The 19,253-nt window shown below is 48.0% G+C and overlaps 1 protein-coding gene across 1 annotated transcript in view; it reads right to left on the bottom strand.

Annotated features, from left to right (window-relative positions):
* The window catches only part of acap3a (ArfGAP with coiled-coil, ankyrin repeat and PH domains 3a), a 369,480-nt gene that overhangs the window by 40,973 nt on the left and 309,254 nt on the right, over positions 1-19,253 (bottom strand). The window contains exon 10 of the mRNA XM_072478219.1: positions 17,884-17,895. Coding sequence (XP_072334320.1) covers positions 17,884-17,895 — 12 coding nt within the window. The remainder of the gene's footprint in view (positions 1-17,883; positions 17,896-19,253) is intronic.

Consider the following 19,253-nt stretch of genomic DNA (forward strand, 5'->3'; position numbering starts at 1 on the left):
GATCGCGGGCCAGGCCACATCGGACGCCCCCCTAGGGTCGGACCCCCCCCCCCCCCCCCCCCCCAAAGGCTGCCACCCGACCCTTACACGCCGAGGTCCCGCCGGCCCAGAGCAGGTTAGAACGGCGTCGGCGGGACTTGGCTCTTTTCTTACAGCCGCTCGGCCCATCTGGGCCGGAGAATCGGTGGGCCGGCCTCATAGAGCGGCCCGCGACCGGCGCCGCGCCAACCACGCCGGCGCCAATAGCGCCGATTCTCCGGTCTGCGGAGAATCCCGTGTCGGTGGCGTGGCGCCCCCCCCCCCCACCTTTAATACATTTTCCCTTATATTTTGATACCTGAGACGGATTTTGCCACAGAGGCGGGAATGATGGAAATTTCATGCCATTGGAGGGTTTGTTGGTCTGTTGTCCCGAGCCCATTTTCAGGGAGGTAGCCTCTGGAGAGGAAGGGGTTGTGTCAGTTACTTGCCCGGAAGCAGCGGGTAGGCATTGAAGCTCATGAAAGTGTCATTTGGGGCCATCTTCACATGCCACCTGGATTTTCCAAATGGCAGATACAACTGCCTTTCACCATGGCTACAGCCGGTGTCTGAAGGCCTCCCAGCTTTGGGCCCTGGGGCCCAGAAGTGCATCCTGCAAAGCAGACCAGCCTGGAACCAACAGGCTCTGAGGGCCACAGCTACGGCCACAGGCAATCTGGTGGAGGAATAGCTCCCTCCACCATGAGGGGCTGACAGTGTGGCAATAGGTTATTTAATGATTGTTGAATTCTTCAGAGGGAGCCTCCTCCACATTGAGGCGCCCTTGTGGTCCTTCACCTGCCTTAGCAGTGCCCACCTGTCCTGGTGGGGCTGCCGAGGCTTCTGATTGGACCAACATCATTGACAGCCTGTTTGCCCTCCTTAATTGGATGGCGAGCTTGGCGGGGGCCAATTAGGAGGCTGCCTCTGGGAAGGTCACTGAGCAGGTCTTGTCGCCAACAAGAGTGGGCTCAGGACCCCAGGACCCCGATTTGGTTCCAATGTCAGGGATCCAAATCCTGTTGGAAAATCCAGTTCTTGGTTACAGTTTTATTTATTTGTTCATATTCCTTTTCACATTCATCCTCCTACGCACCGCTTACAATATTTGTTTCTGTTTTCTCTTGCATTCTTTTCATTTATCCCTGTCTTTGACATTTGTCATGAATTTTTGTCTTGTGTACACTTCTGATTTCATCGACCATTTCTCTAACTAAGCCCCTCTAACATAAGGCACAGACATGAACGTCGAACAGGTGACCGGCAACACACACAGATTGCTGGAATATATTTTCCTGTATTTGTGAATAAATATGAGAAGGAAATCCGTGCGAGCACCAGTTTCCCCGATGTTTTTGCTGACACCAGCAGACAGAGAAAATTATCATTCCATAGATTTTCTCCAAATGTCACAGTCTGACATTTACTGAGCATCGAGGGTTTGCAGAACGTTTACGTCTTTATGTCACTTGAGGTTACTTTGAAGTGACGGGAAGCCAGGGAGAGATGAGAGCGTTGGCTACCAGCCACTCCATCTGGCTCAGGGTTTTGAGTCAAAGGGGGTCAATATTATTGCAAGATTCAGATGGAGGGGTGTGCGGTCACATTTCATCAAACTGCGCAGGCAGGGAGTGGAAGTTAGAAGCATTCCTTAGGAGGTCGGATGGTACTTTGGGTGAGAAGATCAATTATCCTTTAACTCTGATACCGACATTATCATTTTCCCAAATCCCACATTACTTCACCCCCACCTCCAAGCCACATCACGCACAATATCGATCCCACTCTGAAAGGGCAGCAATCGCAAACTCCCTGAAGTGGCCAGATTCTGAGTAATTACCATCATGTGGTCATATCGCATCAGCGCAGAATTATATTTAATGTACAGATCACTATAAATGGCTTCCTCTCGCCAATATTTCCACAAGTAATCACTCTAAAAATGTTTTTAGAGTGCCCAATTCATTTTTTTTCCAATTAAGGGGCAAATTAGTGTGGCCAATCCACCTAGCTTGTACATCTTTGGGTTGTGGGGGCGAAACCCACACAAACACGGGGAGAATGTGCAAACTCCACACAGACAGTGACCCAGAGCCGGGATCGAACCTGGGACCTCGGCACCGTGATGCAGCAGTGCTAACCCTCTGCGCCACCGTGCTGCCCTGTATGTGAATGATTTTTACTCCGGGAATCAACCCCTTTCCTCCCATCCAACCCTGCTCAAATTTCACCTTTCTGAACTCCTGTGCTGTTTTATTTTATTTTGTTTATTTTTTAAATTTAAAGTGCCCAATTCTTTTTTTTCCAATTAAGGGGCGATATAGCGTGGCCAATCCACCTACCCTACGCATCTTTATGGGGGGTGAGACCCACACGCACACACGGGAGGAAATGTGCAAACTCCACACGGACAGTGGCCCGGGGCCAGGATCGAACCCGGGTCCTCGGCGCTGTGAGGCAGCAGTGCTAACCACTGTCGTGCTGTTTTAATACTGAGACCATTTCTCACTTGTGTCTTTGGCTTCTGTAGTTACGGCTATTTCTGGTCTATCTTTGCCCCACTGACTGCCATTTCCCATTTACATTTTTGGGGGGGTTCCTGTATTATTACAAAATAGTTACAGCAGCTAATCAGACCATTCAGTACATCTGATCCATAGCAGCTTGTCTGATCCACACAAGCCCCCTTCTATCTCACTCCATCCAAGTCCATCAACATATCCTCCATTCCTTTCAGTCTTTTGTGCTTGTCTAGCTTCATCTTAACTGTAGTCGTGTGTTCCACATTCTCACCACCCTCCGGCTAAAGAAATTTCTCCGGATTTCCTATTAGATTTACTAATTATTATCTGACAGCTGTAGCCCCTATTTCCAATCTCGTTCTTCAGGATATACATAGGAAACATATTTCCACTATCAAACCATTTTAAAACCTGGGACACCTCTACGAGGTCACATCTCAGTCTTCTCTTTTCCTGAGAAAATCCCCAATGTATTCCATACATCCTCTTCATTTCCCTGTCCTATCTCCCTTTAGGTTTCCGAAAGCTTGTTTCCATACTTACTTTGGATTGGACTTTGTTAATTAAGTTCAGATCATGGATGTTTAGACCTCAGTCCCCACTATAGTACTGCGGCAGGATTCTCCGACCCCCCGCCGGGTCGGAGAATCACCGGGGAGCGACGTGAATCCCGCCCCCGCCGGCTGCCGAATTCTCCGGCGCCGGGGATTTGGTGGAGGCAGGAATCGCGCCGGTCGGCGGCCACTGGCAGCGCCCCCCCCCCGGCGTTTCTCCGGCCCGCGATGGGCCGAGTGGCTGCCCGTATTCGGCCAGTCCCGCCGGCATAAATTACAACACGTACATACCGGTGGGACCTGGCTCTGGGGGTGGCCTCCGGGGTCCTCGGGAGGGCGCGGGGGGATCTGGCCCTGAGGGTGCCCCCACGGTGGCCTGGCCCGCGATCGGGGCCCACCGATCTACGGGCGGGCCTGTGCCGTGGGGGCACTCTATTCCTCCGCGTCGGCCGGTGTAACAGTCCACGATGGCCGACACGGAGATGAACCCCCCTGCGCATGCGCTGGGATGACGCCAGCACATGCTGGCGCTCCCGCACATGCGTCAACTGGCGGAGGCCCTTCGCCGGCGGTTGGCATGGTGCCAAGCCCCTTCCGCGCCGGCCGGCGCAGCGCAAACCACTCCGGCGCTGGCCTAGCCCCTGAAGGTGCGGAGGATTCCGCACCTTCGGGATGGCCCGACGCCAGAGTGGTTCACGCTGGAGTTGCCCGCCCCGCCGGTGTTCGCAGAATCCCGCCCCTGATCTTGCACACCCAGTGGAATCTGCTTAAATAGATTCAGTTTGCTTGGGATGGAAGTTTCACTGAGTACTGCCCCACCCTCCTTTGGTTATTTTTTAAGCGGTCCTCATATTCTCTTCAAGTTGGTCCCTTTAAATTGTGCAGCCACTTACTGATTGGAGCACTAGTTTATCCTAAATCGCGTCTTGATTCGTCATGTTGTGCTCACTGTTACCTGAGGATCCCACTATTTCCATTCACAGTGGGCTATTTGGGTCACTTGTCATGATCGGGCCAAGATTAATGCCACATTTTGAGGCATCCCTAATACACTGTCAGAAAACAGTCATGAATTCCACATATGAACTTTTATTCTTTATCAGCTGTGAACTGCTAGCATTATGAATTTGACCATAAGCCACACTGGAAGGAACCTCCTGGTCCAGATATTCGCACCTGAGGCAGGTTGCTTGAGACAGGACTGAGTGCCCAGATGGCTGGTTAGAAGGCTTGCCTTGGTTCTCTGGGACTCGGCCAGGATGAGGCCGAGATGCGATTCTCCAGTCCCAGCAATGGCAGGGATCATTGTGGGTGGGACAAGAAAATTTGGAGAGCCCCATCCCACCCATGACAACGCTGACCGCTGGCTGGACTGGAAAATCCTGCCCTTTATCTCAGTTGTAATAAAAAACAGTAAGGCCCCTCAGCCCTCACCCATCCTCATCACCCCCATCCAACCCACATAGCCGTTCATAAGCTCCATGCCAACTCAATGCCAACACCTGCCCCCCAGCCACTCCGCATGGCCCCATACCCTCCCCAACTCATGCCCCCCAGCCACTCTCCAGCAGGATCTCATACTTTCAATATTAACTCAATGCCAACTCTACACCTTCCATGCCCATTAACCAGAATTCACTCTAAATAACCAACGAGCCACATAATAACAATGGCAAATGGAGAATGGCTGAGAAAATAAAATGCCCATTCAGAATTTTTAAAAATGCAATTCCTCAATTCCTGCAATCCTAGAATGTGTCAGTCAGACAGACCATTAAAGTATCAATGGCAGAGAGGCAGCATGGTGGCTTGTGGTTAGCACTGCTGCCTCACGGCGCTGAGGTCCCATGTTCAATCCCAGCCCTAGGTCACTGTCCATGTGGAGTTTGCACATTCTCCCGTTGTTTGCGTGGGTTTCACCCCCACAACCCAAAGATGTGCAGTGTAGGTGGATTGGCCACACTAAATTGCCCCTTAATTGGAAAAAATGAATTGGGTACTCTAAATTTTTTTTTTTTAAAGTATCAATGGCAGAGGTTACAAACAATTCTGAACTCTTAACCTTGCCCAGTTAAACATTGAGACATTGACAAAAGAGATCTCAAAACAATGACAACTTATTACAGCCACTTAAAGATGTGAATCAAGCCAAGTCACAAATCTCTTCACTTATCAATCCCTGCTAAACTCATGCTTTTATTGTTCTGGGTTCTCAGCCAAGCATGCACAACAAGGACAGCGGGAATCCTAGCCAAGGTTTAGAGACAGATTGTTCATACTCTATATGAAAACAGTAGCAAGAAGCAATTTTTGGTATCCAATAGTAAATAGAGATATTGAAATGTTGGTGAAAAGTGGTGAAATATGTCTCAGAACAACGGTCATACCAAGAAAACAGTGGGACCGAGAATACGTTGACTTCTTTGAGATGGAAGGGAAAGAGTACGTTATTTTGGTGGATAGCTCAAGTAAGTGGATATGTTGGGTGAAATTATCTGGCTTTTCACGCTGGCGGGATCTTCCGCTGAGGCCGATGACACACCCTCCCGATATGGGTTTCCTGGTGGCATGAGGTGGATTCAATGGGAAAACCCATTGGCAGCGGCGGGACCAGAAGATCCCTCTACCAGCCAACAGTGGGCTGCCTCCAACCGCTGAGAAACATGGCGCAGGGGGGGCCAGAGAATCTCGCCCGTTGTGTCAAGTACCAAACTATTGAGGTTTTGAGAAGTTGGTTTTCGATTTACGGGTCGGCAGAAGTGTTGATGTTGGATAATGGTCCACAGTTTACATCAGAAGAGTTTAAAATAAATCTGACTAGGAATAGGGTGAAACACGCTCTAATATCTCTACATCACCCAGCAACAAATGGGGCTGCTGAAAGAAGAGTCCAGATTGTGAAGAGGTCTTTGCAGAAATGTTTGCTAGATGTCAATCTAGGCAGTTATTTCCATGCTTCTCTTTGATGCAAGCTGGACAATCTTCTGTTCTCTTCAGAAAAAAAACAGTCTTCAACACGTTGCCCACATTACGAGTTAGTTTTTAAGCATACTCCTAGGATAAGATTTAGTTTGCTTAAGCCTGACATCAGTAATAAAGTGAGAGAAAAGCAAGACAAAATTAAGATGAGTCATGACATATGAGGCATGAGATTTATAGAGAATTGTGCTGGTCAGAAGGTCATGGTGAAACATCACTGAGGTGGTAAGGAGAAGTACATGATTGGAGTTGTTGTAAAGAGACTAATATGCACATATCCAGTGAAGATTGGAGAGCGACTCCATCAGTATCATGTAGATCATTTGCTTTAAAGGGTAAATCTGACTAAGGGAGAGCATGAGAAACCTCCTCTAGTCCAAATCCTCCTACAGCCCAAAGGGAAAGTTAGAAAGAAAGCAAAAGTAAAAAAAGAAACTGAAAGTTTGCCACTATTATAGAATCCACCGGTAGAACAAAGTGAATCAGAGTCGGCACGGTGGCACAGTGGTTAGCACTGCTGCCTCACGGCAAAGAGGACCCGGGTTCGATCCCGGCCCCGGGTTAGCGTGTGTGGAGTTTGCACATTCTCCCTGTGTCTGCGTGGGTTTCACCCCCACAACCCAAAGATGTGCAGTGTAGGTGGATTGGTCACACTAAAATTGCCCTATAATTGGATAAAAAATAATTGAGTACTCTTAATTTATTTAAAAAAACCAAAGTGAATCAGGGTCTTTGATTGAGACAAATCAATCACTGTCACAGTGCCAACCATTCAGTGGGGTTGATAGTCAAAGTTGAAGTTCCGATTTGAAAGAGTCAGAGATGTTGAGTCAAGTTAATGGAAATGGAAGGAAATTCCAACACAGACCAATAAGCCAGATGGTTAATTGAAAGTATGTGGGAGGATGAAGAAATAAGTTGTTATTTTCATGAATTCTTGCCAAATAGTCATACTTTTGTGAAATCCATACTGGTGTTAACAAAAAATATTTTTAACATGTAAATTACTCTGATTATGTAATTATGTCAGTCATATATGTTTTAGTTATGATTATAGTAACACAGTAACACAAATATGCAATCCAAGCTGTCAAACTTTCCGGTATTGTTGATGTTGACGTATTCTGAACTTACGTACTTGTAACATTTTCCATTTTAATGTCTGACTTTTTTGTTTTAAGTGGGAAGGGTGTGCAGTAAGATCTGAATATTTTGTTATTTGCCCTGTCTGCCACCCTCACAACAGGTCCCATGTAATTGACTTCGAAAACTGTCCATAACAAGCTGATTCCTCAATTAAAGTGATCAGAATGGTTTAACACTTTCCCAGAATATGCAGCATGATTTAATTCTTGGTGGTTTAGTGAGCAAAGGTGCAATACTGAACCAGTTGTCATGTGCAAATCTAGTTGATGGGTGTCAGAGGGCTATTCATTTGGGTCAGTTTGGGAATATTGCAGATCAGGTGGCCCAGTTCCCAATAGGCATCCCTGATTCCAGTGAGGTGCACTGGTATGACTTCCGTCCTCTGGCCAGGGATGTTGGGGCCCCCTATCTCCAAACCTGATTTGAGATTAGCTAAAACGATGCACACTGGCACCGTCCCAGTCTGGTTAGCCTCGCGACATAAACAGGAGGGGCAAGTGGCCACTACACCCCAATTTCTCTTTTATGTAAAGAAATTACTTGTCTATTTGAGATTTTTGAACCAGCAACATTAAAGAGCTGGGCAGATGGAGAGAAATAGCCATGGAGCTAAGTAGGTATTCAGCTAACATCCTAATTGTCATATCAAACCAGCTGTTATAATGTGTTTAATGCGGGAAGCCTGCAAGAGTCTGGCTAGTAATCAGTATAATATTTTGAACCGCTCTTGCAGAAAATTTGATGCTGCCTAGGCAAGAACATGTTGATTTGAACTTTGAAAAAACAATGAGTGACAGCAGGCTCTTGCCTGAAGAGAACTTTGACTGATCTAGCCTGTGGTTACCGATTTGCTAACCACTCTTATGACGGATCAATCATCTTCGGGCCTCCACAAAAAACTGGAGCTCAGAAGGTGACTCTCACTTTTCCAGCTGCAACTACGCTCCAGGTCATTTGCTCTTTCCTGACTCACTCGCTAAGTTGGCTCACGGTGAAGAAAAACACATTTATCCCCCCCACCCCCAACCCCTTGAGGAAAAAGAAATCAACTTTGTTCATTGTGCCACTGGGCTGAATTTTGCCATGGAGACAGATGCAGCCCTACCGGCAATTTTAAGCAAGGGGATGATTTTTCTGTGCGATTCTTTCTGGAGGCGGTTTCTCGGGAATGACTGTCTCCTGACCAGCAGTGGTGGGCAGACAATGAGGGCGTTTAAGGTGACAACTGAGAGGTATTTTTCAGAGGTGCAGGAGGCCCAAGGCCTCAGTTGAAGTGTCAGTCATTCAACGGGGTAAATCAGCAAAGCAAAGCTTGTACAATGTCCCGGGCTTGCCATGGTTGAAGCAAATGTTGTTGGACTGTGAGTGCTGACAGTATTGGAAGATATTGCATGGGATTCAGTTTGGGCCACGGTAAGGTATCAGGGAAAATTGGACAGCTGAGGTGATTGTAAATGAGAAGCTCTCTGGAAATGGGGCCCACCCTGTCTCACTCCAGCTTCGCAAGTACACCCATCACCTCACCAGCGAGTCACCTCCTGCGAAGTTCAGCTGGATGTCGCGCAATGACCTAAAGCAGAGCCGGGACCAGGGAACGGTCCTGACATCAAATTCCTGTTGCTTGCAGGAGCATTCAGTCCAGTGAGTGGGCATGATTGCTTAAAATTGCCGGTAGGGCTGCCTCTGAACCTGCATCTGTCTCCATGGCAAAATTCAGCCCAGTAGCACAATGAACAAAGTTTATTTATTTTTCCTCAAGGGGTTGGGCTATGTATTTGTTGCAGTTTTACAGGCAAAGTACAAAAGCCCAATGTCTCATCCCAACTGTTGTAATCTGCCTTTAAGGGGTAGCAACATGACATCACTAGAGGGAAAGTGTGTCATGTGATCCATCCAGTCTTAGTTTCACTTTTGCTTTTCTATTTCTAATGTCTTCGAGCTTTCTATCTATGTATAAATGTTTCCATGTACCTAGTCCAAATAAATGAACCCATAGGGTGTCTACACAACCCCTTATCATAAAATCATAGAATCTCTACAGTGCAGAAGGAAGTCATTCGGCCCATTGAGTTTGCGCCAACCCTCCAAAAGAGCACCCCACTTAGGCCCAATTCCTCAGCCTAGCCCCGTAATCTCACTTAACCGTTGGACACTAAGGGTCAATTTAGCATGGCCAATCCATCTAACCTGCACATCTTTGGACTGTGAAGGAGACTGGAGCACCCGGAGGAAACCATAACATGGGGAGAACGTGCAAACTCCGCATAGTCATCCAAGGTCAGAATTGAACCCGGGTCCCTGGTGCTTTGAGGCAACAGTACTAACCACTGTGCATAGCAAATGGCACCAACATCACACTAATAATAATAAAAATCTTTATCATAGATTATCATAGAATTTACAGCGCAGAAGGAGGCCTTTTGGCCCATCGAGTCCGCACCGGCTCCTGGAAAGAGCACCCCACCCAAGGTCAACACCTCCACCCTATCCCCATAACCCAATAACCCCACCCAACGCTAAGGGCAATTTTGGACACAAAGGGCAATTTATCATGGCCAATCCACCTAACCTGCACATCTTTGGAAAGTAGGCTTACATTAACACTGCAATGAAGTTACTGTGAAAAGCCCCTAGTCGCCACATTCCGGTGCCTGCTCGGGTACATGGAAGGAGAATTCAGAATGTCCAAATTACCTAAAAGCACGTCTTTTGGGACTTGTGGGAGGAAACTGGAGCACCCGGAGGAGACCCACGCAGTCACGGGGAGAACGTGCAGACACCGCACAGTGACCCAAGCTGGGAATCGAACCTGCAACTCTGGTGCTGCGAAGCAACAGTGCCAACCACCATTTGACCACTTTTGTGCTTGAGTGCCAATTTGTGATGATTTCATAAGGCTTCTCTTTTGTGTGATTCTTAGATTGTTCCAGGAAATGCGAAGCCATCTCAAGAAGAGATGTACTTGGTATTTTTATGAGAAAAGAAGCTCTTTCACCTGCAGGGGTATCGTGATGGGCATTGTTTGATTAAGGACTGAGTGCACATATCGTGTCAGATTAACTCTTTGATGGCTTAATTGGCAGTTGTTTTAATACATTGACATTTTCCAATGGCATTAGAATTGAATTGTTCGACACAAAATGTACCACTCACAATTTTGAATTAATTCGTCAGAAATAAATCAAGCAGCACAAATTAAAATGCCTGGTTTTGCAATGTCAGATGTGAGAAATGGTGCTGCAAAAGCAGAGTTAAGATCATTATCATCGTACCAATTGGTTCAGCTGGTAACAGGTCTGTTGCTAGGCAAAAATCTACCATTTATATGCAAATTGTTGAGTAAGCCTTATTTTCCTCACAAAGGAAATGGTAAATCCAATATTCTTTCTGTCACTTTTCCCCATTTATTTATTAAAATCCAAACTTATTTTTCCTCTCAATTTTCTCCCCTTCTCCCATGGTGACTGATGCGGTTTGTTTTTGTATTTGAAACATTTTCAGCCCCCATGTTTGGGCATTGTTTGATTAAGGACTGAGTGCACATATAAAGAGAGTCCGTCCCCCGGCTTGAGGCCTTCCCCGACCGGTGAACTGAAGTGCATGGTCAGCCCAGGAACAATATTTTAATTTAATTGATAATTTTCCTTTGAATTTTTTTAAAATTGCGGTTCCCTGTGAAGGGGCTGACACTCTTGTTAATTGTTAATTAGTTTATTTTATTGTTTATTTAAAAGAGTATAAAACAAGTCTGCTGGGACAATGGGTTGGTAGTTGGGAGGCACAGATCTCCTCACCCATCTAACAGGGATATGGGGACAGCCCACCTGTCAGGAGACAGTATTGTAACGTAGAAAGGCTAATGGTTTTGCAAGAGCCAGGCACTGTCCAACATTCTTCTATACTGCAAAGGAACTGATACCACGCAAAGCTTCACACTGCTGTTTCAGCCAGGTCCTGTCTTATTAGAGCGGGAGGCAGAATGGAAATATTTCCATCCTGCCTCACCTTGGTAGCACATGCTGCAAAACGTGTCTGCGGAAAATACATGAGAAACAGTTAACTGGAACCTGACTAAAGAGCCTCATCGGGCAGTGTTCTTCCCTCATGAGGAGGTCGGGCAAGCGTTTTAAAAAAACTTAACGTGAAGCTGACAGGCTTCGAACTTCACCCGTCCTCATTTGTAAAACCTCCCTCGCGCTGACCCATTATAAAAGGCAAACAGAATCACAGCTGCTGTCCTCTCCTTCTCCCGCGAAACAGATTGATTCAGAGAGTTATCTGAGCCCACTGTCATTGTGCAGGAGGCAAGCAATACGCAAGCTAATGGTACCTCTGCTAACCAGTTGAATTATGAGCTCTGACCGCAGTGTGCACCATTGTTTGATGCGCATTCTCCTTTATGCAGCTGGGGGTGGGGGGAAATGCTGAAAATCGAATTGCCTCCCTAAAGCAATGCTGAGGATTACAACAAACCCAAAAGAAGCTGCTAAACCCACAGGTATTAAAACATCTTGCTGACAAATTGCATCAAAAGCAAAGGCCAGTCAAAGCTCCAGTCAGTTGAAATTAGCTCTATAATAAACAACTGAATCTGAATCATGTGCATCTCTTGCGGTGACTGGGTACAACCACACAAGGTGCTTGCGTGGCCTCACTGTTGCTCAAGTCAAGGGGGTGTTGTCTATAACAGTGCTTTGAGGTCAAGGGGGGGGGGGGGGGGAAACAGCTGCCAATTATCACCATCAACCTGTGTAAAAATGACTGAAGTAAATTCGGCACAGATTCCCAAGAAAATTATAATTTGTCGTCTCCACGTTTAATCTCAAATTGAAATGAAGGACTTTTTTCTTCCTCTGCACATAGTGAGCATCACGTAGTCATTCTCCAGTGTAACCCACATTACCCACCACCCACATTAATCTTGCTGGGTGGGACAGGGTGGAAAAACCCTAGCTCTCTCCAGTCTGCGCACCTTCCTCAGGGAAATCAGCAGCAGTACAAGCAGCAATTCTTTGTTCTGATACTGTGCTGGATATTAGTTTGAACCTATATCAGTTTGACAGTCCTTTTTGCTATAATTGGCTGGCATTAAATGACTTTATCTGCAGCCTAGCGTAGTTACGCCAACAACGCATTGTTCACTGGAATTTAGAACAATGAGAGGGGATCTCATTGAAATGTAAAGAATTTTGACAAGACTGGATGCAGGGATGCTGTTTTCTCCATATGGGGAATCTAGAACAAGGGGTCGCAGTCTCGGGATACAGGGTAGGCCATTTAGGACTGAGATGAGGAGAAACCGCTTCACTCAGAGGGTGGCCGACGAAAGCCGGGAGACTGCGCTCCCGGGGTCTACCCGGCTCGTCGTGCCTCGCAAGATCCAACCCAATCTCGCGAGATGTTGCGATGTAAATGTCGCCCACAATGGGATCGATTTGGGGGCCTCGGAGATCAGGACGCTATTTATAAATGGCATCTTGATCTCTCTCTACACTGTACAAAATGGGGCAGTGTGCGGCCTATGCCACCCGTTCCCCGTTCAGGCCCCTTATTCAATGTGGGTCGCGTTGAATAGCCACGTGTTTCTTGGCACTGCGAGCACCGGGAAACACGTAGCTGAACACACCCACTAGGGGACTTTGTTCCCTTTTGGGAAAATCGCGCCCTAAAAGTATCAAAGGGTATGGGGAGAGAGCGGGAGTATGGTATTGAGCTAGAGGATTAACCATGATCATATTGAAAGATAGATCAGGCTCGAAGGGCCGAATGGCCTATGCCTGCTGCTATTTTCTATGATGCACAGCATTCCATTTTGTGCTTTTCCCATCCCACCAGGATTCATAACTTCTGTCACGAAACGCTCCCGTTTGCAGTTGGCAAACAAATATCCGTGTGCAAAAGTGATGTGAAAACGTTGCTGGGATTTGACTGGGATGAGAAATCTCTGTTGAATGTATAACCCCTCCTCACTATTTATTACCTACTGCAACAGAATCGCTGTTGCATTCTACAATACCCATGTCTCCCTGTTCACAGGCTCACTTGTGACCACCCATTCTCTCACACAGGAGCTGGCTCACAATCCCCCAGCTCATGGGGTCCCGAATGGTCTTTTGCCCCCCCAGGCGCCGAATGCAGAAGGTGGAAAAGATTCAGAGAAGGAGATGGTGAGCAGGCTGACGTCAAGGTCCCTGTTGGAACTGATGTAAAAAAGGACTTTTGAAGTCTTAGGTGGGGTAAAAGCAGGGTTTCGAGGGATGGTCGGCACCAATTTGTGACGGTCAGCTGGTGCTTGATTAATTTCACTGATTTTATTGAGGCAAATACAGTGCGATAAAGAGAATGCCTTGGATATTGCATAAATGGACGTTGAGGAGTTTTAGAAGGTGTTACAGATAAATTGTCACAAAATGACTGTGTTTGGCATTAAAAGAAGTGTCATGCTATAGATAGCGGAATGCCTAGGGGACCGAAGGCTAAAGTAGAGGGTGGTGGATGTTTTACAATTATAAAAATGATTTCCGAAAACGTGCAAGAGGCGTAATGTAAAGTTTGCATTCAAATGAATTCTGATCAGGTGGCTCGTGTGGAGAAAACACTGGCGAGGGTTTGTTCGGTGAGGCAGCGTGATTTTCTGCTAAATGTTCTCGGTGCAACTTGTCCTCGCCAATAAATACTTTCAGCCCTGGTACGTTTCTGGTGAATCTACCTTGTAGCCCCTTCCAAGGATAATATATGTTTCCTGAGGTGAGCTATCCAGAATTGGACACAAAATCCCAGGTGGGGTCAGGCTAAGATTCGGTACAACAGAATATCATTTTCCCACCTTTGGAATACAAAGGAGCTGCCTCCAGCATCTGCCACTGAAAATAAGTTTTTAAATATTCCATCCAGGGAAGGGCAGACTCCACCCTGAGGCTGAAGGTCATGATTCGTTGTTAACTGTGGCAGAACCAGCCAGGGATTTGCACCGGTCTTGAAGGTATTCATTTAGGGCAGCACGGTAGCATTGTGGACAGCACAAATGCTTCACATTTGTCCCAGGTTCGATTCCGGCTTGGGTCACTGTCTGTGCGGAGTCTGCACATCCTCCCCGTGTGTGCGTGGGTTTCATCCGGGTGCTCCGGTTTCCTCCCACAGTCCAAAGATTAGGTGGATTGGCCAAGATAAATTGTATTTAGTGCCCAAAATTGCCCTTAGTGTTGGGTGGGGTTACTGGGTTATGGGGATAGGGTGGAGGTGTGGACCTTGGGTAGGGTGCTCTTTCCAAGAGCCGGTGCAGACTCGATGGTCCGAATGGCCTCCTTCTGCACTGTAAATTCTATGATAATTTCTATGTGGTATTCCCACCTGGTGCTTATTCCCACCTGGTGCTCATTCCCAGCTGGTGCTCGTTTTCAGGTGGTAGTCCCATCTGGTGCTCATTTTCTGCTGGTGCTCGTTCCTAGGCGGTATTCCCACCTGGTGCTCATTCCCAGCTGATGCTCGTTCCTAAGTGGTATTCCCATCTGGTGCTCATTCCCGCTGGTGCTCGTTCCTAGGCGGTATTCCCACCTGGTGCTCATTCCCAGCTGGAGCTCATTCCTAGGCAGTATTCCCACCTGGTGCTCATTCCCAACTGGTACTCGTTCCTAGGCGGTAATCCCACCTGGTGCTCATTCCCAGCTGGTACTCGTTCCTAGGCGGTATTCCCATCTGGTGCTCAGTCCCAGCTGGTGCTCGTTACAAGGCGGTCTTCCCACCTGGTGCTCATTCCCAGCTGGTGCTCATTCCTAGGCGGTATTCCCACCTGGTGCTCATTCCCAGCTGGTGCTCGTTTTCAGGTGGTATGCCCATCTGGTGCTCATTCCCAGCTGGTGCTCGTTCCTAGGCGGTACTCCCACCTGGTGCTCATTCCCAGCTGATGCTCGTTCCTAGGTGGTATTCCCATCTGGTGCTCATTCCCAGCTGGTGCTCGTTCTCAGGTGGTATTCCTATCTGGTGTTCATTCCCAGCTGGTGCTTGTTCCTAGGCGGTATTCCCACCTGGTGCTCATTCCCAGCTGGTGCTCGTTCTCAAGTGGTATTCCCAGGTGGTATTCCCACATTCCCAGCTGGTGCTCGTTTTCAGGTGGTATTCCCATCTGGTGCTCATTCCCATCTGGTGCTCGTTCCTAGGTGGTATTCCCACCTGGTGCTCATTCCCAGCTGGTGCTCGTTCCTAGGCGGTTTTCCCATCTGGTGCTCATTCCCAGCTGTGCTCGTTTTCAGGTGGTATTCCCATCTGGTGCTCATTCCCAGCTGGTGCTCGTTCCTAGGCGGTATTCCCACCTGGTGTTCATTCCCAGCTGGTGCTCGTTCCTAGGCGGTATTCCCATCTGGTGCTCATTCCCAGCTGGTGCTCGTTCCTAGGCGGTTTTCCCATCTGGTGCTCATTCCCAGCTGTGCTCGTTTTCAGGTGGTAGTCCCATCTGGTGCTCATTCCCAGCTGGTGCTCGTTCCTAGGCAGTATTCCCACCTGGTGCTCATTCCCAGCTGGTGCTCGTTCCTAGGTGGTATTTCCATCTGGTGCTCATTCCCAGCTGGTGCTCGTTCCTAGGTGGTATTCCCATCTGGTCCTCATTCCCAGCTGGTGCACCTTCTTAGGCGGTTTTCCCATCTGGTGCTCATTCCCAACTGGTGCTCATTCCTAGGCAGTATTCCCACCTGGTGTTCATTCCCAGCTGGTGCTTGTTCCTAGGCGGTATTCCCACCTGGTGCTCATTCCCAGCTGGTGCTCGTTCTCAGGTGGTATTCCCAGGTGGTATTCCCACCTGGTGCTCATTCCCAGCTGGTGCTCGTTTTCAGGTGGTATTCCCATCTGGTGCTCATTCCCAGCTGGTGCTCGTTCCTAGGCGGTATTCCCACCTGGTGCTCATTCCCAGCTGATGCTCGTTCCCAGGCGGTAATCCCACCTGGTGCTCATTCCCAGCTGATGCTCGTTCCTAGGTGGTATTCCCATCTGGTGCTCATTCCCAGCTGGTGCTTGTCCTATGCGGTATTCCCACCTGGTGCTCATTCCCACCTGGTGCTCGTTCCTAGGCGCTATTCCCACATGGTGCTCATTCCCAGCTGGTGCTCGTTGTTAGGCGGTATTCCCACCTGGTGCTCATTCCCACCTGGTGCTCGTTCCTAGGCGGTATTCCCACATGGTGCTCATTCCCAGCTGGTGCTCGATGTTAGGTGGTATTCCCACCTGTTGCTCATTCCAGGTGCTATTCCCATTTGGTGCTCATTCCCTGGCATTATTTTCATCTGGTGCTCATTTCCAATCCGTATTCCTTAGTGCTCATAGAAACATAGAAAATAGGAGCAGGTGGAGGCCTTTCGGCCCTTCGAGCCTGCTCCGCCATTCATCATGATCATGGCTGATCATCCAAGTCAATAGCCTAATCCCACCTTCTCCCATATCTTGTGATCCCCCTCACCCTAAGTGCTATATCTAACTGCATCTTGAAAACAAACAATGTTTTGGCCTCAACCACTTTCTGTTCACCACTCAGGCTCACCACTCTCTGGGTGAAGAAATTTCTCCTCATATCTGTCCTAAATGGTCTACCCTATATCATCAGACTGTGGCCACTGGATTTCGACACCCGCACCCTCAGGAACATTCTTCTTGCATCCACACTGTCTAGTCCTGTTAGAATTTTATGGGTTTATGAGATTCCCCCTCATTCTTCGGAGCTTTATCGAATACAATCCTAACCGACTCAATCTCTCCTCATACGTCAATCCTGCCATCCCAGGAATCAGTCTGGTAAACCTTTGCTGCACTCCCTCCAGAGCAAGAACATCTTTCCTCAGATCCAGCCCATTCAGATGGGTTAAACACAGGAACCGGGAGGGGGGGGGGAAGAGGGAACAATAGAGGAGAGTTAGGGAGGTCAGGGGGGGGAAGAGGCAGGGAGGGAGGGGGGAGGCAGGGAGGGGGGGGGGTGGGTGCAGGGAAACGTTAACAAACTTGGTATCCACAGGAACAGAGAAAAAGGAGAATACAGGCGGAAGACGGGAGGGCTGGCTGAGGCGGAAGTGAGCACGAGACGACAACGGCTGCGAAATCCGTCCGGGAGAAGCAAGGGACAGCACCAGCACCAGACCCGTTCGAGTATTGCCCTCTGTAATTGTCTCTCCGGCACCCAAATGTATATCTACCTCCCCACCCACCCCCCCCCGCAAACAGATGCCTACTTATGTGTGTAAATAATTTTGCCAAGCGTCAGAGTTGCTGCTGTTGAGCGGGTGCATAATACCCGACCAGTTACTTTACTTGATTTTGTATTTCTCTTGTGTTGTGACTTTTTTTTTTCCTTTTGTGATCTGTGTGTGTGTGCCCTCCTCTTCTTCTATCATATCCTGTGTACGTAACGGCAAATATACTTTGTTCAAAAACCCAATAAAAAACATTTATTAAAAAAAACACAGGAACCAAACAGGTTCAGCTAAGATTGGCTCAGCAATTCCCTTGTGTGAGCAGAGGAAAGTCGGCACCTATAAGTGTCTTGCAGAAACCTTTAACCTCCTCCTCTCCCCATCTTTATGTAGGCTCTTACCAACCTTGCTTCACTGTTTGGCTTTTTGAAAAAAACATTAGATGAAAGGAACACACTACAGAGGTAGCAACAGGATTTCTTTTGCACCTACCTGTAGCAGAGTCTATAGAGATTTGATTGGAGAACATCAAGGTGACCGGAGGGAGAGAGAGAGAAGAACAGGTTAGCACATTGGCCCGATCTGATTGGGAACATTCATCCTGCAATTAAATGTGATCAAGTTGAGTGGGCCCTCGTACCCTGCCCTTACATTTTTGCCTGTCTGAAGTATTAAAACCACAAGCAAACCGAGGAAGAATTCATACTGTCACAGAACATAGAACATACAGTGCAGGAGGCCATTTGGCTCATCAAGTCTGCACCGACGCACTTAAGCCCTCACTTCCACCCTATCCCAGTAACCCAATAACCCCTCCTAACCTTTTTGGTCACTAAGGGCAATTTATCGTGGCCAATCCACCTAACCTGCACGTCTTTGGACTGTGGGAGGAAACCGGAGCACCTGGAGGAAACCCAAGCAGACACGGGAAGAACATGCAGACTCCGCACAGACAGTGACCCAGCGGGGAATCGAACCTGGGACCCTGGCGCTGTGAAGCCACAGTGCCATCCACTTGTGCGACCGTGCTGCCCAACTGTCAATGCAATTTGATACAGAGTGGCTTCTGACTGATGTTGCAGTTGGAATGTAGATGCAGCAAGCATTCATTGCCTGCGTCCAGCTTGATACAAGCCTGAAGCAGAGTGAGAATCCCAAAATTCCCCTGGTTGGAGTTTCCAAAGCCGATTACACGCTAAGTTGGTATCACTGTGATGTGGCTTTAGCTACGCTCGTGGAGTGTGACTGTACCGTTAGATCCTGTTAAATCCCAGAATAGGCAGTATTGGAGGGGGATGAGCTAGCACGACAGAGTGTGCACTTCTACATGTAGGAGCTAAAAAGTTGCAGATCCGCAGAACCAGAACATGTCTGGTGTTGGCAGTGGTGGTGCTGGTGTTTGCCATTAGCAGTGGAGAAAACCACATCCTTGGCACTCTACAGCACTGGGACTGAGTTGCCTTAGACAGTAAACGCAATGCTAGTATGTGGGGTTTACTTTTTCTGGTGCTGTTGGCTTCACAGGACCAACCTTACCCATCAGTAACACTGTCCGCTGGCCATGTACATACAGCCTGCATTGATGCTCTTTAGGTGGGGACTCCTCACTGGTAACACCGAACATCAGCCCCGAGGCTCCTCGTAATATTTAGTAGTGACCTACATGTTTTCTTTGAACGTTTACTCATACAGGACTATTAACTGTAATTTATCACATTCAGCTGCAGTAAGAACACTGCAGTGCTGCAGAGTTGCTTCAGTCACAGTGAACCCTCTATTTTACAAGGTCATTAGAACCTACAGCATCAGTACCATCTGAGACAGACGGTGATCTCATTCCATTCTGCTATTTAAAAATCAAT

Source organism: Scyliorhinus torazame, chromosome 16, assembly GCF_047496885.1.
Source record: "Scyliorhinus torazame isolate Kashiwa2021f chromosome 16, sScyTor2.1, whole genome shotgun sequence".
In the NCBI taxonomy this organism is placed as follows: Eukaryota; Metazoa; Chordata; class Chondrichthyes; order Carcharhiniformes; family Scyliorhinidae; genus Scyliorhinus; species Scyliorhinus torazame.